This window comes from Carcharodon carcharias, chromosome 1 (assembly GCF_017639515.1).
Source record: "Carcharodon carcharias isolate sCarCar2 chromosome 1, sCarCar2.pri, whole genome shotgun sequence".
Classification (NCBI taxonomy): Eukaryota; Metazoa; Chordata; class Chondrichthyes; order Lamniformes; family Lamnidae; genus Carcharodon; species Carcharodon carcharias.
Window position 1 is genome coordinate 88,071,114 of NC_054467.1, and position 23,034 is coordinate 88,094,147.

General features: G+C 43.2%; 1 protein-coding gene across 13 annotated transcripts in view; it reads left to right on the forward strand.

Annotated features, from left to right (window-relative positions):
• The window catches only part of ank2b (ankyrin 2b, neuronal), an 882,930-nt gene that overhangs the window by 767,991 nt on the left and 91,905 nt on the right, over positions 1-23,034 (forward strand). For 12 of the 13 annotated variants that reach the window (XM_041195707.1, XM_041195740.1, XM_041195679.1 and 9 more), the window contains 5 exons: positions 11,822-11,918; positions 12,095-12,323; positions 13,895-14,020; positions 19,061-19,183; positions 22,218-22,250. In XM_041195707.1, coding sequence (XP_041051641.1) covers positions 11,822-11,918; positions 12,095-12,323; positions 13,895-14,020; positions 19,061-19,183; positions 22,218-22,250 — 608 coding nt within the window. The remainder of the gene's footprint in view (positions 1-11,821; positions 11,919-12,094; positions 12,324-13,894; positions 14,021-19,060; positions 19,184-22,217; positions 22,251-23,034) is intronic. The other variant, XM_041195714.1, reaches the window with a different exon arrangement.

The window sequence follows — 23,034 nt, forward strand, 5'->3', positions numbered from 1 at the left end:
ATCGGTAGGAACTGCTCCAGACTCTATAGAATTTTGGAAGATGACCACCAACATATCCAATATTTCCAGGGCCACTTTCTTTAATACTCTGGGGTGTAGATAATCAGGCCCTGGGGATTTTTCAGCCTTTAACCCCATTAATTTCTCTGGCACCATTTTTTATTAATACTGATTTTCTTCAATTCCTTCCTCTCATTAGACCCTCGGTTCCCTGACGTTCCTGAGAAATTATTTGTGTCCTCTTTTGTAAAGATAGAACCAAAATATGTGTTCAATTTTTCTGCCATTTCTTTGTCCCCCATTATATTTTCCCCTGTTTCTGACAATAATGGACCTAAATTTGTCTTCGCTAATCTCCTTTTCTTCACATATTTATAGAAGCTTTTGCAGTCAGTTTTTATGTTCCTTGCAGGTTTACTCTCACACTCCATTTTCCCCTTCTTGATCAATCTTTTTGCCCAATTTTGCCAAAATCTAAACAGCTCCCAATCCCCAGACTTGCTGCTTTTTCTGGCAATTTTATATTATTCCTCTTTGGATCTAATACTATCCCTAATTTCTTCTGTAGCCATGGTTGAGCCACCTTTCCTGTTTTATTTTTGCGCCAGATGGGAATGAATAATTGTTGTAATTCATGCATATGTTTCTTAAATATTACCTCACCACTGTCAACCCTTTTAGTAAGATTCCCCAATTCATTGTTGCCAACTCGTGCCTCATATCCTCATAGTTCTCTTTATTTAGATTCAGGACCCGAGTTTCGGATTCAACTTCTTCACTCTCCATCCTAATGAACAATTTTATCATTTTATGGTCGCTCTTCCCCAAGGGACCCCGCACAACAAGATTGTTAATTAACCCTTTCCCATTGCATAATACCCAGTCTAGGATAGCTTGCTCTCTAGTTGGCTCCTTAATGTATTGGTCTAAAAAACCATCACGTACACACTCCAGGAAATCCTCCTCCACTATATTGTTGCTAGTTTGGTTTGTCTAAACTATGTAAAGTCACCCATGATTACAGTTGTACCTTATTGCATGCATCTCTAATTTCCTGCTTAATGCCTTCCCTTACATCTCCAATACTGTTTGGGGGCCTATAGACAACGCTCACCAATGTTTTCTGCCTCTTGGTATTTCTTGTCTCCACCCAAACAGATTGCACGTCATTATTTTCCGAGCCAATATCCTTCATCACTATTGCATTGATTTTCTCTTTATGAACAATGCTACCCCACCTCCTTTCCCTATTTGTCTGTCCTTCCTAAATATTGCATAACCCTAGATGTTCAGTTCCCATCCTTGGTCATCCTGCAGCCATGTCTCCATAATCGCAACAATATCATAACCGTTTATATCTATTTGCGCTGTTAATTCATCTACCTTAATGCAAGTGCTCCACGCATTATGATACAATGCCTTTAGACTTGACTTTTTAACCTTGTTAGTCATCTTGGCTTTATTTTGCACTATGACCCCATTTGTTTTTCGCCCTTGTTTTTTCCGCTTTCAACTTTTGCTTCTTACTTTTCTCTCTTTCATGTCTATCCTTGTTTCCCCCTCCTCTGTCTAACCACCACCCCCCCCCCCCCCCCCCCCCCCCCCCCCCCCCCCACACCCCCGCAGAGGTCATTGGTCCCAGTCCTGCCCAGATGCAACTCATCCTGTTTGGACTGGTCCCACCTTCCCCACAACCGGTCCCAATGTCCCGGGGATCTGAATCCCTCCCCTTACACCCTTTCTTCTGCCACACATTCATCTGATATATCTTGTAATTTCTACTCTTGCTAGCACATGGCATTGGTAATAATCCTGACATTATTATCTTTGAGGTCCTACTTTTTAATTTAAGTCCTAACTCCCTATATTCAACTTGTAGGACCTCATTCCTTTTTTTTAAACCTATGTTGTTGGTACCAATATGTATCACGACCACTGGCTGTCTGCCCTCCCCCTTCAGAATGCCGTGCAGCCTCCCTGAGACATCCTTGACCTTGGCACTAGGAAGGTAACAGACCATCCTGGAATCTCTTTTATGGCTGCAGAAATGCCTGTCTGTTCCCCTTACTGTTGAATCCCCTATCACTATAGCCCTGCCACTCTTCTTCCTCTGCTCTTGTACAGCATAGCCACCTGTGGTACCATGTGTTTGGCTCCTGCTGCTTTCCATTGAGAAGTTGTCTCCTCCAACAGTATCCAAAATGGTATATCTGTTAGAGAGGGAGATGGCCACAGGGATTCCTGTAATATCTGCCTTCCTCTACTCTGCCTGGTGGTCACTCATTCCCTTTCTGCCTGTTCAATCTTTACCCGCGGTGTGATCACCTCACTGAATGTACTGTCCATGATAATCTCAGCATTGCAGATGCTCCACAGTGAATCCACCCGCAGTTCCAGCTCTAAAATGCTACACTTCCTGCACGCATGGACGCCAGGGACACTAGAAGTGTCCATGTCTTCCCACATAACGCAGGAGGAGTATATCACAGGTGTGAGCTCTGCTGCCATGACTTCCCTTTAGATTAAGCTCGTTAGTTACTCCCTTTAAAGAATACTAAACTATCCAATCTTTCCTCATAGCTAAAATTTTCCATTCCTGGGAATATCCTCGTAAATCTCCTGTATCTTGCAGTAATTCTGTGACCAGAACTGTATGCAGTACTCTAGCTACTATCTAACTAGTGTTTTATATAGTTTGAGCATGACCTCCCTACCCTTCTATTCTAGTCCTCAGTCAATAAAGGAAAATATCCCGCATTCCTTCCTGACCACTTTATTTACCTGTCCTGCTACCTTCAGGGATCTGAAGATATGCATTCAAAGATCCTTCTGTTCCTTTTCACTTCTTAGAATCCTACCATTTATTGTGTATTCTCTCACTTTGTTTGTCCTCCCCAGTTCATTACTACACATTTCTCGAGATGGATTTCCATTTGCCATTTTTTGTGCTAGACCATTGATATCTTCCTGCAGTCTACAGCTTTCTTCCTCACTTTCAATCTCACGGCCAATTTTCGCATCATCTGCAAACTGCTCAATTATGCCCCCTATATTTAAGTCTCAGTCATTGATATATATCACAAACAACAACATACCCAGTACTGAATCCTGCTGAGCCTCTCTGGAAACCAGCCTTCCAGTCACACAAACACTTTGCTTCCTGCTACTGAGCCAATTTTGGATCCAACTTGCCACTTTCCCTTGGATCCCATGACCTTTTACTTTTATGACAGTCTGGATGGAATTTTCCGGTCCCATCTGCCGCCAGGGTCATCTAGTCCTGCCGAAAGTCAATGGACTTCTGGCTGGGTCACTGAATCTCCCCAGGTGGGTCCTGCCATGTGGGGCCAGGAAATCCTGGTGTCTGTCATGAGGGACCTTGTCAAAAGCCTTGCTAAAATCCATATAGGCAACATCAAATGCACTGCCACCATCGACCCTTTTTGTTACCTCCTCAAATGTGTCAGAATTGTTTCCAATACTTTGCCCACCACTGAGGCTAGGTTGACTGGGCTGTAATGACTCAAGCTATCCCTTCCTTCTTTTAAAAAAATGTTGGACAATGTTAGCAGTCCTCTGGCATTCTGCCTGTAACCAGAATAGATTGGAAAATGATGGTCAAAGCTTCCTTTATTTCTTCCCTTGCCCAGGATTTGTTTCAAATGTAATACTCCTTTCACCTCCTTCATTTTGGCCTACTGTATTCACTGCTCCCAATGCGGTCTTCTCCATACTGGGAAGAGTAAATGAAGACTGGGTAACTGCTTTGCGGAACACCTTTGCTCAGTCCGCAAGCATGAAACAGACCTTCCTGTCGCTTGCCATTTCATTAAACCATCCTGCCACATGGCCACTTGTCCGTCCCTGGCCTCCTGCAATGTTCCAGTGAGGCCCAACAAAAACTGGAGGAACAGCACCTCATCTTCCAATTAGGCACCTTCTGGACTTAACATTCGAGTTCAACAACTTCAGACATGAATTATCTCCTCCATCTTTACCCCATTTTTAATATATTTTTTAAAAAATGTAATTATTCTTTACTTTTATCCTTTTTAAAAATACTTTTTCTCCTGCTCCCCCCACCACTAACAGGGCCTTCTGTCACTTGTTTCGATGTTGTGCTTTCATAGAGAGCTGAACTTTATTCTGCTGTTATTGGTTTTTATTCATTGATGAGATGTAGATGTCACTGGCTAGACCAGCATTTATTGCCCATCCCTAATTGCACTTGAGAAGGTGGCGGTGAGCTGCCTTCTTGAATCGCTCCTGCCCATGTGGTGTATGTACAGTGCTGTTAGGGAGGGAGTTCCAGGATTTCAACCCAGCGACAGTGAAGGAACGGCGATATATTTCCAAGTCAGGATGGGGAGTGGCTTGGAGGGGAACTCCCAGGTGATGGTGTTTCCATGTATCTGCTGCCTTTGTCCTTCTAGATGGTAGCAGTCGTGGGTTTTGAAGGTGCTGGCTAAGGAGCCTTGGTATGTTTCTGCAGTGCGTCTTGTAGATGGTACACACTGCTGCTACTGTGTGTCAGTGGTGGCGGGAATGAATGTTTGTGGATGTGATGCTAATCAAGTGGGCTGCTTTGTCCTGGATTGTGTCAAGTTCCTTGAGTGTTGTAGGAGCTGCACTCATCCAGGCAAGTGGAGAGTATTCCATGACACGCTTGATTTTTGTGCCCTGTAGATAGTGAACAGGCTTTGAGGAGTGAGGAGGTGAGTTACTCCATGCACGATTCCTAGCCTCTGACCTGTTCTTGCAGCCGCAGTATTTATATGGCTCATCCTGTTCAGTTTCTGGTCAATGGTAACCCCCAGCATGTTGATAGTGTGGGATTCAGTGATGGTAACGCCATTGAATGTCAAGGGGCGATGGTTGGATTCTCTCTTGTTGGAGATGATCATTGCCTGACACTTGTGTGGTGCTAATGTTACTTGCCACTTGTCAGCCCAAGCCTGGATATTGTCCAGGTCATGCTGCCATTTGGACATGGACTGCTTTGGTGTGTGAGGAGTCGCGAATGGTGCTGAACATTGTGCAATCATCAGTGAGCATCCCCAATTCTGACCTTAAGATGGAAGGAAAGTCATTGATGAAGCATCTGAAGATGGTTGGGCCTAGGATACTACTCCGAGGAACTCCTGCAGTGATGTCCTGGAACTGAGATGATTGACCTCTAACAACCACAACTATCTTCCTTTGAGCTATGTATAGCTCCAAACAGTGGAGAGTTTCCCCCTTGATTCCCATTAACTCCAGTTTTGCTGGGGGGGCTCCTTGATGTCACACTCAGTCAAATGCTGCTTTGATGTCAAGGGCAGTCACTCTCACCTCACATTTTGCTATCTTACCTTTATGCCACTATCAGTACCTTCTTTAGTCTTTAACACTACCATTAACACTCACTTTGTTTTTTGCCCATACATCTTTGTCAATCTCTCCAAGCTCCTACCTATCCCTAACGTTCTGTTTTGCTCCACCTGCTTCACCCCTTCTTAAACAGTAAAATATCCGTCACATTTCTACTTCTCTTTAACTCTGAAGGAGAGTCATATGAACTGAAGAGTCATATGGACTCACAACGTTAACTCTGTTTCTCTCTGCGCAGATGCTGCCAGACCAGTCAAGTTTTCCTAGCATTTTCTGTTTTTATTTTAAATTTAATTTGGGGCCTTTGGTATATCCACTTTCAAGGATGCTAAACACCTTAACATTTTCTCCCTTATTGTGCTTAGCCTATCCGATATTTCACACTTCTTCTTAGCTGCAATGTCTGCTTTGTCCCTCGCTTGTGAAAACAAACACAGATGTTCAGATTTTCACCATGATGGAGAGCCTCTCCATTGTGGCAGTGGCTGGAAATTGCTCCTGAACAAAGGATCTCCCACTTTTGAAGGGGCAGGAATGGAGGGGCATCACATTTTTCATATGTGCGTATTACGGAGGCAGCTGGCCATCAAATTAACAGCTGCCACCACTCTAGTCTGATTTTGTTAGCTGAGGAGTGTGGACCCAAAGTGTGCAAGGTAGACCTGGTAAGAGCAGGCCTGAATTTGGCTTATATCTTTGGCTATTCTGGGGTCTCCTGTGCCAGGATGAACTATGCCCGCTCACTAGGAAGGAGAAGGAGGAGAGGCAGGACAACTAGGTACTGCCCTATGGGAAGGGTGTACAGACCAAGAATGTCCTACCTCAATATGATGGATCACCAGTGTCGAAGGGGACTGAAACTAAGCCGTGAGATGGTGACAGGCATATGTCGCATGGTTCAACAGCAACTCGAGCCATAATCCATTGAACCCCCATCCCCTGCGAGCGACTGTGAAGATAACTGTTGCCCTCAATGCCTATGTCTCGGGATCTTTCCATGGATCATCAGGAGACCTGTCTGGTAGATCCCAGTCAGCAGCATACAGCTGTGTTAAGGCTGTAACTAATGCCCTGTTTGCTCATGTTGGGTATCAAATTAATTTTCCTATAGATTCAGCAGTTCAGATGCAGGGAGCCATGGCCTTTGGTCAATTAGCAGTCTTCCCTCATGTGCAGGGTGTCATTGATTGCACCCATGTTGCCACAAAGGCCCCAACCCAACAAGTGGACACATTTGTCAAACAGAGGTCCTTCCACTCACTCAATGTCCAGGTAGTTTGTGATCATCACAAGCTCTTCCTTCATGTTTGTGCAAGGTTCCCTGATAGCTGCCACAACTCCTTCATGCTAAGGAGTTCCAAACTCTCTCAGCTATTTCAGCTACCTTCACAGATCCATTGTTGGCTTCTAGGGGACAATGGCTTCCCCTTAAGAACTTGGATAATGTCTCCCTCTAGGAGCCCACAAAGAGTGGCAGAGCACAACTACAACAACAGCCATATTGTCACCAAGAGCACCGTTGAGCAGGCCATTTGGCATTTTCAGGATGCACTTCAGGTGCCTCGATTGCTCAAGTGGAGCTCTGGAATATGCCCCAGTAAGGGTATCAAGAACACTAGTGGTGTGCTTCATGCTGCACAACATGGCACATTGGAGGGGGTTACAAATCAATGATGATGATGCCATGGGCAGACCTCCAACTTCTGAGGAGGAGGAGGAAGCCCCTGTGCATTTGGAAGATTCCAAAATAGTTGAAGGTAAGGAGGTCGCTAATGGCAGAGCAGCTGGGAGGCATGACCATGTAGCCAGGGCTGACTCTGTACAGGAGGGGATCATCGCCATATGAGTCTTGCGTAAAATAGATTCTCGTTTGGTTCTCCAGTATCAAAATTGCCATCAGCCAGTTCCTTGTGACATACTTCCATCTAAAGAACCTTGTACATTGACTCCACAATTACTCAAGGGGCTGCCTATCCCCCACAAGGGAGACAATAAACATCAATAAATTGGACTCAGTCACATGGCTGAAATCCTTACTATCATAACCATGAGCCTCATCATATAGCAAACACACATGGTAATAAGTCATTCACAACCTGGTCCCTCTCATGAACTCCACTGACCGTAAATGAGGGGACCATGCCACCAAATTGTCCATAATCAAACCATGCCCATAATGCTGAGAATGACACAATGTTAGAATTCAAATCCTATACATGCTGATGGGATTGTATGTTGAACCATACATTCATATAAGACATCTTGCGCATGAGGAGTCCATATCTATCCAACAACAGCTTTTTGAAATAACTTGCACACCATCCATTCTAGCCAATGGTCCAGTTTCTGACGTGGTTGCCACATGCAACATTCCTGGCTTCCATATACTTCTGCTTACCACACAAAGCACACCCTGTAACACCTGGAATGCAAATGCAGCCAAAGTAGTGAGCACAGCAGACAACCAATATTACCTGCACAATTCATGGCCTCTCAAGCTGCAGTGCCTACACTCAGGCCAATGTGTAACACTGCAGTGAAGATCGATGCCTTGCAGCTGGCATTCATGCTTGAGATGTATCTGCTGGCCAGCATCTGTTCATGACTCTGATCATTAAGCCTCCATTAAAGTCAAACTTGGATGGGCGATGAAATATGCAAGGAGCATCTCAGTACTTGAGCCTTTGACCTCTGGATTCTTATGTGATATAGCAGAGAAGGAAAGAGCCCTCCAAAGCAACACAAATCAGCTGACAACCTTGATCCTCTTAAAGCACAATGAGATGGACCTTAGCATACTACCCTCATTATCATTGGTAAAAGCTGTCTTCATAAAGTTACCATTCTTTTTGAGCTCTTGTCATGTCATGTACAAGCGTAAGTAAATATATTCAAGAAATGCTCAAGTGAAATGTATTACCATGGTGAACCCATTTGTTCGCTAGGTGAGATGGCACCCTTCGCCCTCACACACCTCTGCAAAGTGCCCTCGTGTTGCCTTGGATGTGTTGGAGGCAGGCTGCTTACTTTTCTGTCTAAACAGCAATGAGGAGCATGGTGATCTGCCGTGTCGTGCAGGCACCTGTTGGGGACCTCCTTCAAACTGTGGCCCCTGCATCACTGCATGGGCAGCTGTGGTCACTGGCACATCACCAACAGACAACTGTTAAGGCATCCTGGCAATCTCAATGGCTATTAAGGGGCAGATGCATCTCAGCCAGGCAACCCCAGTCTGGACCATCTCAATGGTGTTCTTCACCCTTTTCCTCCGCAACGACAATATGAATTTATGTTAGTCTGAGATATAGTGCTTGCAGGGATATTGCTCTTTACCACGTCAGTACCTCACAGTGCTCATTCACACATGTTCTGTGTGAACCTGCATGAGCTGTGTACACATACGAGCCTCAATGCTGAGGCAAAGGTATGTGTCATGTCTCACACCCTAGCTGCAGTATGCAGATATGACCGTTCCCATGAAGTTCTGTGTGGATGAGCCAAGCTACTCACTTTCACAGAACACAACAGGTCATTGGACCTTTTCCTGCTCTGAATCGATGAGCGCTGATGGTCTCCTGCTGTGCACACCACAGCCACTATTTGAATCCAGGCCTTCTTGCATTCCTCTTCTGCACCTCATCCACTAAAACGTGAAGGTCCTGGTGGGAAAAGCGTGGGGTAACTAGACCCATCCCTTCCCCCGCGTCTCCTGTGTGTGACATTCTATGAATAAAAATATAAGGCTAAAAGAGTTGTGAACTGTAATGTTCTCATTCACTTTTGTGTGCTTACATACAGCAACCATTTTCATCATATCATCAATGATTACTGATAAGGTGTGGTGGAGAAACTGGCTTTCCGCAAATGTTTGGTGGCATGTATGTTGTGGTTGTGACTCTTAAGGTAGCATGCTGTGCTCTGTGACCACTGACAGCCTTACTGGTTTCCCCCCTTTTAGTCACACTATTATGCTGTGACTGTGCAGATGTGAGGGACTTGGTCAAGGGTCAACAGTATGGATGCATCCTGATAGATGAGTGGCAGGAGGGCAAATGGATGGGATAATGAGCATGGCACCGTTCATCATTTATCCATCCACTGAGCCGTGGCAGCTAACTACATTATTGCATAATATCTGTACCAGGTAGTGGTGGCAAGATGATGCCATCTCCATTACTTTGTCTTGAGAATCCCTGTTTTCAATGGTTCAGTAGATTACACTTTGAATGGGCAGCAACAATGACAATCCAGGGTCAGCTGACAGTTGGACAACATTCACAGCTTGGACACCCACCTATGCAAAGACGTATCATCCGTGCCACAGGGACTTCACCATTGTTGGCGCCTCTCTTTCAGAAGGTCCATGTTTTATCTGTACCTGAGTCGCACAACCTGTGGTGTGTTATTCATGCCCTTTTTAATTTCATCTTTGCACTTTCTATACTCCTTTCTGCTTTCTGCAGTTTGAATCTTTGGCAGCTGCATAATTTTTCTTTTTTGCCTTATCCTATTCTGTATGTCCGTTGACATTCCAGGGCGAGGGGGTTATAGGGGGAGGTGGGGTGGGTGGTCTAACCCTTTTGCATTGTTGGAACATGTTCTGGACCTTCTTTAGCTCTTCTGCTTTGAATTCCTCCTACTGCTCTGACACTGATTTACCTACAAGGAGCTGTTTCCAGTCCACTTTTGCAAATCACATCTCAGCTTAATTGGACTTTGTTGTGTTCCATTGTTAGGTTTTTGATTGTGTCTGTTGACTGCTTACTGTGCTGGGTGCGGTTACAGAGAAACTGAAAGTAAGCTGGAAGCTTGTTGCAGACATTTTAAAAGCATTTGCAATGAAGTCCTGTTCACCCATAGAACTTGGTGAGACACATCTCTACTTATCTCCAAGGCATAAAACACAACAGCCTTCACCCAAGTTAAAACTTTTACCCTTGTTCTGTCTTAATCCTTTTCTCAGGGTGGCCAGCTGCCCTGTATTTTAAGGGATTGCCCCAGTTATTTTGACTGCCCCATGTCCTGAAGGGACGCCTTTTGGCCCTTATTTCTGGGATAGCCTGTGGGAGATTCACCCTGAGAGTCCAATGTGAGTTTGAGTGATTCAAGCAGGGCTGCAAATGAGTGAGTTGGCTAGCAGAGAGATGGTAAAGTTGTGACTCAACAAGATAATTTGTAAGTTTTAGTTGAATTTAAAGCATCCTTTGCTATTATGGTCTCGAGCTCTCCCTCCAACTGTGACTGCCACCCTCCACCTCACAACTATGATGCTTACCAATCTCCTCTCCTTCTCCTCCTCCTGCTCTCATGGCCTCTGCTCTCAAAGTCACCAGCAACCACCCACCCCTCCCCCTTGATGGTTTAAGTGTCCCTTATTTTATTTCATAAGATTTGGTCACCGTGGCTTTTCCATAACTACTCTAAACCAAACTGACCAGTGAAGTCAGCCATGGTAGCATGGAATTGGTTGTATTCCAATTGTACTAGGAAATATCATTCTTGCCAGTATTCAGAACTGAATGTAGATGGAGAGCAGGTCTTTTTAACCTTTCATGGGACATAAGCCTCCCTTGCAAGATTAGCATTTGTTGCCCATTCCTACTTGCCTTTGAGAAGGTGGCAGTGAGTGGCCTTCTTGAATTGGTGCACCGCCCACAGGAAGTTCCAGGATTTTGATCCAGTGACAGTAAAGGAAAAGCAAAATAGTTCCAAGTCAGAATGGTATGTGACTTGGATGGGAATTTGCAGGTGGTGCTTTTCCCATGCATCTGCTGCCCTTATCCTTCTAGGTGGCAGAGGTCGTGGGTTTGGAAGGTGCTGTCGAAGGAAGCTTGATGAGTTGCTGCAGTGCATTTTGTACATGATATGCACTGCTGCCACTGTGCATCAGTGGTGGAAGGAGTGAATATTTAAGGTGGTGGATGGGGTGCCGATCAAGTGCTTCCTGGATGGTGTCGAGCTTCTTGAGTGTTGTTGGAGTTGCACTCACCCAGGCAAGTGGAGAATATTTCATCACGCTCCTGACTTGTGCCTGGTAGATGGTGGTCAGGCTTTGGGGAGTCAGGAGGTGAATTACTCACTGCCGAATTCCCAGCCCCTGACCTGCCGTTGGTGATCTCACACCTACCTGGTCCTGCTTTACTGTCTGGAGGTTACCAAAATTCTTGCAAATGTTTAACACAGAAGTGCTATTAATTATACTGAAAGTTCAAGTTGGTTGAGTTTTATAAACACCATAAATGGCATTTGGATTTCAGCAATTTACTCATTTTTCATGCAGGTACATTTATTTTTCAAGTTCTGCTGTTCCATAAGCTTCCTCCTTCTCCATTCTAACAATATGTAAATGCACTGTGTGGCAAATCTACTCTGTATACGTTTAACTCTCTTGTGGTTGAAAGGCACATTTTACAGTTGGAGTAATAGTTTCTGGCTTTGCCTTGCTTCCTAGGTGGAACAACGCCAGCCCAATGGGAAGATATAACTGGAACTACACCATTATCATTTGTCAATGAGTGTGTTTCCTTCACTACAAATGTGTCAGCTAGGTAAGGATTTTAGAGAGTTTTAAAGCTGTGCACCCATGATTTCCCAAGATACATCAGATTGCTGAACTTAAAATAATCATCACATATTATCAATCCTAACCAATTTGGTACTCTACATGAAAAGCAAATGGCTGGCTGAGACTGAATAAAGTGTATCTTTTTTTGCTTGTTTGCAGGTTCTGGCTCATAGATTGCCGGCAGATTCAAGAATCTGTCAACTTTGCCACACAAATGTACAGAGAAATTATCTGTGTACCGTACATGGCCAAATTTGTAGTTTTTGCCAAATCACTTGATCCGATCGAGGCACGGTTGAGATGTTTTTGTATGACAGATGACAAGGTGGACAAAACATTGGAACAGCAGGAAAATTTCACGGAAGTTGCAAGGAGCAGGGATGTTGAGGTACTAGAACAAGTAATGAATGAGTTTAATGGATAGGCAGTCCTCTGCAGTAATGGAGGAATGCACCAAGGTTTGATCTGTGCATTTCTTCCTCCAAAACTCTAAATCATGGGTGCAGTGAATAGAGAAACATTACAGATTTGTAATTTTCTCCACGCAATTTTTCTCTATTCACTGTGCCCACGTGATGCAATGCATAAAAGCACAGTAGCATGGAAATGTGCCCACAAGGCACCACTTTATACAATAAAATCTGTTGTATTTCTCCACTTTAACACATATACCCATATGCTTGAACTTGACATTTTTTGTAAAGTTTAATTCACTCCCTCTGATTCAATACAACTTTATATTGCATTTATTTTGACTATATTTTGAATCACAACAATTGTTAAAAATAGTTTAAAATAACAGTGTATCTATATAAAGACTCAGAGATAAATCATCCTAGATTTGCACTAAATGCGGTAGTGGGTGGGAAAAAGGTCATTTTGCCTGCTGGCTGTAATGGCGGGTTTTTGCCCCATATCATTCCAATCCCACCAGGGTAAGGCAACCATCTCATCACTTTAAACTCACAAGCCCATCACGTTTTCACTGGCATCTCACTCACTACCAGTTCAAGGGACATCACCACTCACTCTCTCACATACAGCCTCACATCTCCATCTGGCCTCATCTCCTCTGGAGACTGCCTCCTCAGCCCTCACTCTCTTGAGGTCACTTGCACAGATCAATGTGTCCCTACAAACACCCTGGGATACCCCTCTTCCCCAGTGATGCTCTAGCCTCTTCCCTTGCCGAAGCCACTTCTCCCCCTTCCCAAAGCAAGCCGTAGCCCTGTAGCCATTGAAAAGCTACCCCCCATCTTACAGCTGGTCTCATAAGTAGAGACATGCCCGTGAGCCCCCACTAAAAGTGATGTGGTGCTGCCTGCACAGCCTGGCACTGATGACCACAAGTGCTGCCCAAAGCAAGGTAGGCAGACAAAGCTCAGAGTTCCGAGTGAAGTGCAGCTCGCCAGGTGCACGTCACTTATGTTCAGTTTTGAAACACATCGGTGTGCAATCAGCGTAGGGGGATGATTCTGGCGAGCTGGGCTTATAACGATGTACAAATGTATTACAATGAAGTTCCTGACCTGTGGCAGCAGGATACACGGCCCACCGTTGACAGGCGGAGCAGACGATTGCGGACTGGTTTCACAACGTTGTGAAACCGATTTTTGGCCTTCCCTCCATATTGTCCGCTCACGTCCGCCATGACGCCTGACACCAGCGGGCACGGAAAATTCCACCCTCAGTCTGACTCCATCCAAAAATACTTCTGTTTCCTAAGTTCATGCAGACATTTTGTTAGTTTTAAACTGACAACAAATGTTAGACATTCAGTACTATTAGTTCTTGTACCCACCCTCCTCTTCCTGCCCCTTCCTTCCTCTTTTACTCTGTCCCTCTTCCTCTTCCTTTCTAACAGTGTAATTAAAACATACAGCATAAAAAGTGAATGAATCAGAAACATGTTATGAATGGGGACATGAATTTTCATCTGAATCATTTGTGTTTTTGTAGGTATTGGAGGGCAAGCCAATTTATGCTGACTGTTTTGGCAATCTTGTGCCTCTCACAAAGAGTGGACAGCATCATCTGTTCAGTTTCTACGCTTTCAAAGAAAATAGGCTTGCACTGTTTGTCAAGGTATAGTAAATCAAGTTATTGTTTGTGCCAGTACATATAAGGAACTTGTAATGTATCAAGGTATATTTAGACTTCATGCTTATCTATTTCATTCCTTTCCTACCTCTCAACTAACCTCCCAAACTTATTAAAAATTCTGAATCGTGCTGGATTTTGGTTGGAAACCATTTACCCTCCAGGATCCTGCCACAGGTACCATTTAATATGTGTGCGTCCAGAGAGCAACTTATTTAACCACAGGATCCCCTGCTCACCCAAGACCCAACACTTGCAGCAGAGCACATTGGATACCCACCTGCACAGGACCCTTTAGAGACTTTTCCTTTCTGTACCCCAGGGACAAAACACTCAATTGAACTGAGCTAACTCTGTAGAGACTGGAAATCACACCTGGGATCTTTTGGTCTGTAAAACTTTGCCAATTATTGGGCAGTGATTTAACATTTCATCATTTTATTTTTCGCATAATTAAATTACCTGCTCCTCGAAAATGAAATGTAAAGAAGGTTATGTTTAGCCAGACTAATATTTCATTTGAAATCTGTCGCCTGTCCAAGTGTCAAATTCTGGTGAGGTCAGGGTAGGTGGGAACCTGGCAGGAAGGCCATCTGAGAAATTTAGTGCTCACACCACCACCCCCTCCACCCCCCCAAACCTACAACCCGGCAGCAGGGAAATGTAAAATTCTTTCCTATATCTTTTTTCAAATAAGGAGACTCTCCCTACACTTTTATATTCCATTCCTGTTGCAATAAACAACAGCATTCCATTTGCATTGATCACTTGCTATACCTGTATACTAACGTTTTGTGATTCATATGCCAGGACACCAAGATCCCTCTGCACCATTGAGTTCTACAATCTCTCTTCGTTTAAATAGTATATTGTTTTTCTATTCTCCCTGCCAAACTGGACAAGTTCACATTTTCCCAAATTATAACCCATCTGCCAAATTCTTGCCCACTCACTTAATTTGTCGGTATCCCTTTACGGACTCTCTACCTCCTCTTGACAATTACTTTCCTACCTATCTTGGTGTTATCGGCAAACTTTGCTACCATACATTCAGTCCCTTCATCCCAATCTTTGATGCAGATTGTAAAAATTTTAAGGCCCAGCACTGATCCCAATTGCGCTCCACTTGTCACAACTTGCCAACCCGAATAAGACCCATTTATTCCTACTCTCTGTTGCTTGTTAGCCAACCAACCCTTTACCATGCCAATATTTTACCCCCTACACCATGCAGTCTTATTTTGTGTAAAGTAACCTTTGATGTGGCACCTTATCAAATGCCTTCTGGAAATCCAAGTACACCAATCCAAGCTGCCAGCCAATCGGAAGCCAGCAGCTCTGCGTTTTGACAACGCCAGCAGGGATGGTGCCAACTGCTTGTACTTCAGGTAGACCAAAGAAGTTCAGCAATAGACCCAGACACTCAGGTATGCCCTGAATCTCATACAAATTAGGAGTAGGAGTAGGCCGCTCAGTCCCTCGAGCCTGCTCTGCCATTCATTAAGATCATGGTTAATTTGATTGTAACCTCAACTCCACATTCCCACCTACCTCCAATAACCTTCATCCCCTTGCTTATGAAGAATCTATCTACCTCTGCTTCCGTCACCTTTTGAGGAAGGGATCTCCAAAGACTCACGACCCTCTGAAAGAAAAAAATTCTCTTCATCTGTCTCAAATGAGTGACCCCTTATTTTTAAACAGCAATTCCCTGGTTCCAGATTCCCCCACAAGAGAAAACATTCTTTCCACATCCACCTTGTCAAGACCCCTCAGGGTCTTATGTTTCAATTAAGTCACTTCTTACTTTTCCAAACTGCAGCAGATACAAGCCTAGCCTGTCCAGTCTATCCTCATAAGACAACCTGCCCAATCCAGGGTGTTAGTCTAGTAAACTTTCTCTGAACTGCTTCCAAAGCATTTATATCATTCGTTAAATCAGGAGACCAATACTATACATAGTACTCCAGATGTGGTTTTACCAATGCCCTGTATAACTGAAGCATAACCTCCCTATTTTTGTATACAATTCCCCTTGCAATAAACAACAACAATCTATTACCTTTCCCAATCCAGGACAAAGCAGCCTGCTTGATTGGCACTCCATCCACAAACATTCACTCCCTCCACCACCAATGCACAGTAGCAGCAATGTGTACCATCTGCAAGATGCACTGCAGGAACTCACCAAGACTCCTTAGACAGCACCTTCGAAACCCATGACCACTACCATCTAGAAGGACAAAGACAGCGGATGCATGGGAACACCACCACTACCCTTCCCGCCACACACCATCCTAACTTGGAAATGTATCGCCATTCCTTCACTGCTGCTGGAACTCCCTCCTTAACAGCACTGTGGGTGTACCTACACCAAATGGACTGCAGTGGTTGAAGAACGCAGCTCACCATCACCTTCCCGAGGACAATTATAATGGTCAATAAATGCTGGCCTAGCCAGCAATTCCTAGCAATGAATTAATTTTTAAAAACTTGCTATACCTGCAAACTAACCTTTTGTGATTCATGCACTAGGACACTCAGATCTCTCTGCACCTCAAAGTTCTGCAATCTCTCACCACTTAGATAATGTGCTTATTTTTTATTCTTCTTGCCAAAATGGACAATTTCACATTTTCCCACATTATACTTCATCTGCCAGTTCTTGCCCACTCATTTAACCTATCTACATCCTTTTGTAGCCTCCTTATGTCCTCTTCACAACTTACCTATCTTTGCGTCATCAGCAAATTTAGCAACCATACCTTTGGCCCCTTTATCCAAGTCATTTATATAAATTATAAAAAGTTGAGGACCCTGCACTGATCCCTGTGGCACACCACCCATTACATCCCGCCAACCAGGAAATGGCCCATTTATGCTACCTTCTGCTTCCTGTTAGCTAGCCAATCTTCTATCCATGCCGATATATTACCCCCTTCACCATGAGCTTTTATTTTCTGCAATAATCCCTGATGTGGCACTTTATCAAATGCCTTCTGGAAATCTTAAGTATGGTACATCCACCTGTTCCCCTTTATCCACAACACCTGTTACTTCTTTAAAGAACTCTAATAAATTAATTAGACGTGATTTCCTTTTCATAAGACCATGTTAACTTTGCCTGGTTACCTTGAATTTATCTAAGTGTCCTGCTGTAATGTCTTTAATAATAGCTTCCAACATTTTCCCCATGACAGATGTTAAGCTAACTGGCCTGTAGTTTCCTGCTTTCTGCCTCCTTCCCTTTTTGAATAAAGGAGTTACATTTGCTATTTCCCAATCTAATGGAACCTTCCCCGAATCTAGTGAATTTTGGAAAATTAAAACTAACACACCAATTATCTCACTAACCACTTCTTTTAAAACCTTAGGAAAAAGTTCATCAGGCCTAAGGGACTTGTCAGCCTGCAACTCCAGATATTTGCTCAGTCCCACTTTCCTGTTGATTGTAATTTTCTTGCATTCTTCCCTCCTTTCCATTTCCTGATATACAGCTATTTCTGGGATGTTACTTGTAACCTCTATAGGGAAGACCAATGCAACATAGTGGTTCAGTTTATCTGCCATCTCCTTATTTTCCATTATTAATTCCCAGACTCATTTTCTCTCATTGGACCAGGCTGGCAAGCTCTGGCAGATGGGTGGGGGGCATGTTGGACAGGGCAGTGGGGACAGGTGGACGTGGGGAGGCAAAACTATAGGGTAGGGCCTCCAATTGGCACCAGCGGCCCAGCAAGAGGCACTCTCCTCTTTAACTGCCCACTTAAGGACCTCAATTGGGCCCCAGGTGGGCAACCTACCCAACATCTCCCTGCTGCATGTAAAATGCCAATGGCATGGGGCCTAATTTACGGGTCCATCCATCTGCGTTCCCTCCTATCGATGGTCCGTAAAGTTCAAAATGATTTAAAAGGTTTTTTAATGATTTCTTTGTGTTGGCCATTATAGTGACAGCGAAAATTAATTTGATCTTAATTTATTACAGGAATCCATTAAACTGTTTTCTTTTTTTGTGTGCTGGGGACATTCTGGTGTTGTGGTACATTGCGCTAGCTCCTGAAGGGGAAGCATGTGATCTAGTTGTAATGAATCCATCCACTTTCTGATAGTCTGGTAGCTTTGGAAGTTATATCCTCATGATATGATGGGCAAGGGAAGCACCCTTATGGTTGTGATGTAGCTATCCAATTCCTGTTGGAATAAGGAGCATAAAAAGTAATAATAAATCTCATCAATCTCTGGTAATCTTATTTGGCAGTATGTTTATGGTTGGATGTATCCATTCAAGTCCAACTGTTAATGGTTATTATCCCTGAACCTTTAAGTTGGTAAAATCTATTTATAACCTATGCTAGCAGAGTTTCTGCAGCATTGCTCTCAGTGGATCATGCACTGCTATCACAATGTGATAGTTAAAATATTACAGGAAATAAGTATGAAATGTATACAAACTGCCTGCTATATGCAAGAGCTTTCATATGTTATAGAGACTTGGAGCATGAATAAACATTTCTGCCAATGTGATTTGTGTGCTGTGGTTTTAACACATCCACCTTGACTTAAGAGCTTTCATACCCCAGATGATCAAAAGTGGATTCTGAACCCAGTACCCAAACGAACTTGGAAAGCATACCTTACCAATGAGAGTATTCTTATATATGACTATAGTTTTATATGTAAATGCTTATACTAAAACTTAATGTTTTTATATTAAACTTTGAATTTTAACATGTCCAAGTTGTGAGAATGTGCTGGCTTATCATTGTGAATTCTGAAGAGTATTAAATATATTACAATAGTTACAACTATACAAGGTGTTTGACAAACAGTTTCCTTTTTAGGGAAGAAACAGTCTGTGTGTCCTTTTTAGTATGAAGAACTGTGAACAAATGATGCATTGATGCATTTCAGTGGGATTAACCTAAATGGATGGGTGCTGGCCTGCCAGTTTGCCAGATATATGCAGTGTATTTCAACATTAGTTGTATGAACCAACTCCAATTCTGAACTGTGTCACACCAGGTACGAGATACAACTCAGGAACCTTGTGGACGATTGTCCTTTATAAAAGAGCCAAAATCGACAAGAGGCCTTGTACAACATGCAATCTGCAACCTCAATATTACGCTGCCGCTTTACTGCAAGGTAAAAAAAATGTTCTACATTTCAAATATAATAATGTAATTTATTGTTTAATTACATATTAGGACCCAATTACCAATTGTGGTCCGAACTGCAGATGCTGCTGCACTGTGTACATTTTGGCCAGTATCGCCCAATAGGTAATTTGGTCCTAATACATCACTGGATATCAATTAGCATATTAAATGGGCCTACTGCTTCACTTGAGGTGTTCTAGAGTTCCAGACTTGGGGAACCTTTGCCAGGGCCACAATGACAGTGACAATGGGTTGATAGCCCGTCACTTTTAAGTCATTGTTATCTTGCATCTGCGAGGTGGGAGGCCTGAAAGTTCATGCCTGTTTGTGACATATTAAACCTTTTATTGCTAAAATCGGGCAATAGTAAATCTTGAGTTTTGTTCAGACAGGACACAACAGAGGTCTAAGATATCATGCTTAGAAAAATAATTGTTTTTCTTTTTGTGAAATAGTAGGCCCTGAAATTCTTGTGTTGGGGAGGATGTCAGCTGGCAATTACACATTTGCGGAATCAAAGTTTGGACAAGGTTGATGCATGCTGAGTCTCATTTGTAGAAGTACCCTGGTTCAAATCCTGTGGTATTTTTGGCTTTGCAGAAGCAACACCTGCAACAAAGTTAGGATTTAATTTAAAAGGGGCAATCCATCCAAAACTGTTCGCCACAGCAAAAATACGTAATTGTTGGTTATACGGCACAGAAACAAGCCATTCATTTCAACAGGCCTGTGCCAATGTTTATACTCCACATGAGCCCACACTACTTCATCTAACCCTATCAGCATGTCCCTCTAATCCTTACTCCCTCATGCATTTATCAAGCAGCTCTTTAAAGACATCTATGCTATTCTCCTCAACTACTCCATGTGGTAGCCAGTTATATATTCTAGCTATGCATTGGGTAAGGAAGTTTCCCTTCAAAACTCATGACCACTACCACCTAGAAGGACAGGGGCAGCAGATAGGTGGGAATACCACCGCCTGGAAGTTCCCCTCCAAGTCACTCAACATCCTGACTTGGAAATATATCGCCAGTCCTTCACTGTCACTAGGTCAAAATCCAGGAACTTCCTAACACTACATGACTGCAGCGGTTCAAGAAAGCAGCTCACCACCACCTTCTCAAGGGCAACTAGGGTTGGGCAATAAATGCTGGTCCAGCCAGCGAAACCCACATCCCTTGAATGAATAATAAAAAAAAATGGCCAATCTAGTGTTGAAAACAATTATTGCCATTGTTCCCTCATCATGTAGTGTTAAATGTTGGATGTTTGATCCCCTTACCCCAGTAGTCTGACTTTTCCTGGCATTGTGTACTGTTCTGTAGAAGAAATGCTGTTTTAATTGGTTGCTGCATTCTCTGTATTCTACAGTCACAGTCAGTCAGGATTCATGGATAGGTGGTCTTATTTGTAGGTATAAAAGAGCAAAGACTGAGGATAAGAGTCTTCAATGGGCTAGTGTGCGTTAGAGAATCTGAGACAATTGACATAAGTAATGCCAGGTAACTTTGCTTCTGGAGCTAAGAACATGCTGTTGTTGATGGTCCAAAGGGAATTACTTGACTACTGTGTTCAGGAATAGCTATTTGCTTCTCAGTTGCCTTTCCTGACCAAGTGAAGTCATTAAACTTGTACCACTACCGTGATTCTTTAGCGATTTGTAGGTTCCATGCAAAGCCACAGACACAGCCACTTACTTCCACCTGGCCCATGCTAGTGCATGTAATGACTCCTTCCAACAATGGCATTCTGCTGCATCCTGCTTTCTCTATTTTAGACCATGAGTACTTTCACATCACCTCAGAGAAAAATCCTCACCTTCTCCCATTTCACTCCCCCTGCTAAGAACCTGCTCAGCTTTTTAAATGTGTGCAGCTGTTTGAAAATAGAAACTGTGTCCTCTCTGTGCTCTATTCATGAATCATGAATTTCCACCCTTCTACCTCCCTTCACCCCCCACCCCCCCCAACCCAACCCAACCCAACCACCCGTCTCAGCCAAATCCCACTCACCTTCTGCTAACCTTTGTCCTTATTCCTGATTCCAGCAGGTTTAAGCTCCACCCCATTACGTCACTGCATAATATACCACAGACTTTTCTTATTGTGTGCTTCTTTGCCCAATTTCCTTGCTTCATAACTTCCCCTCCCTATCCCACTCTTTCCCTGCCACAGGCTTCTATACAGCAGCAAAGACAAGCTGATAGCCTGGCATTTTAACACTTGAAATTTAACCTCTCACTAGTGATAAAGAAAATAATGGAGTTTTAGTCTGAAAGGAAAAAAAATGTTGGTCTGTGCAGGTGGTAATTACCCAAATAAATGAAGCAGAAAATGACAACTGCCTGGCTGAAATATAGATGTAAAATGACTTGCTGAACATCAATCCCAACATTTTACAGCATCCAGTAAAAGCCTTTTTGACAGCATGTAGGTGGTGACAGATTAGATGTGGCAATATTTAAGCATCTTTTGTCAGATACTGCATTATTTCTCCATTGTGTTCATCTGAAAGTAGAAATGTGTCTTGATCATGTGCAAAATATTTAAAGGATTCCACTTTACGCATATAAAGGACTGCAAATGATTTTGTGGTATTCAGAAAGTCCAATTTCAACTTAATCAGTGATTCAAATTGCTTATTTTTCCGCAATCTATTCCTAACAATTTTTGCCAGCTCATCGGGAAGATCTTATCTGTTCTTCCATTCTTCATTATTCAGAGCAAGATAAGCTATTACTAAACAACTCATTCAAACTAAAACCCTTGCATGTTGTCTTGGACCTTATATTGATAAAAATCAGTCTTATCAATGTAGGATGGATCCAATCTTTTCTCTGTGAGCTTTATACTGAAGCTTGCTTTTTGTATTGCACGGCGCTTGTCTAGAATAATTTGTAATGTTGATGAGCTGTGACTCCTTGATGCTCTTTTTATTTCTGTTTTACCACATCCTTTTCTGATTATTCCATGCTCTGCCTGTTCTTCTTCTTTCTTTTATCACCTTTGGATGAAAAGGAGTCAGATTCAGATCAGGAGCAAGAGGAAGAGGTAATTTTAACACTAGTAATCCATTGCTGCCTAACTATATCATCGCTAATATTCCAACAAGGCCTGGAATTGATTCCAAAATGAAACTATGCTGTTTCCAACAATTGTGCAATATTATCTCCTGTTAATTGTCCATTGATTTCCAGCATCAGTTCTTTGGCAGTTGATTAAGAAGTTTAAATCTAAGTTTGAAATAAATGATGTATTTAGTTACCCATGGGGTTTGGAGCAGCACACTGCGCAAAATGAAGCTATCATCATTTCACCTACTATGACAAAGACAGTCCTTTTTTCTCACCACTTTGTTCACCATTTTTCTCTCCTCTCCATCTGTCTAAAACAATTGCCTTTCTCCTGGGGTATAATCCTACAGGCATCACTCGCCCTTCAATATTTCAATCATGTGCTCATCATTCAGCTGTAGTCTTTCATATGGCTGTTTGCAAGCTATTCAACCACATGAAGCCAACCCCAGGCGGAATTTTATGGCCCACCCTGCCAGCGGGATCTTCCAGTCCCGCCAAAGTCAATGGAGTTTTGAACAGCTCACCACATTTTCCGGGCTCACTCCTGCCGCGATGGGGCCATAAAATCCTGTCCTTGGCTGTCATCCACATTTGCGTTTGCAACAGGGGTCACTGAATAGTGACCAAGATTTGGAAGCCTTGCCATATTATTCCCTAGCCTGAGGATACTGAGGTCCTTATAGTGCCTGAACTAATGCTATGGCTGGGAATCATTTACATAAGAGAAAGGAGAAAATCTAGGCCATTTGGCCCCTTGA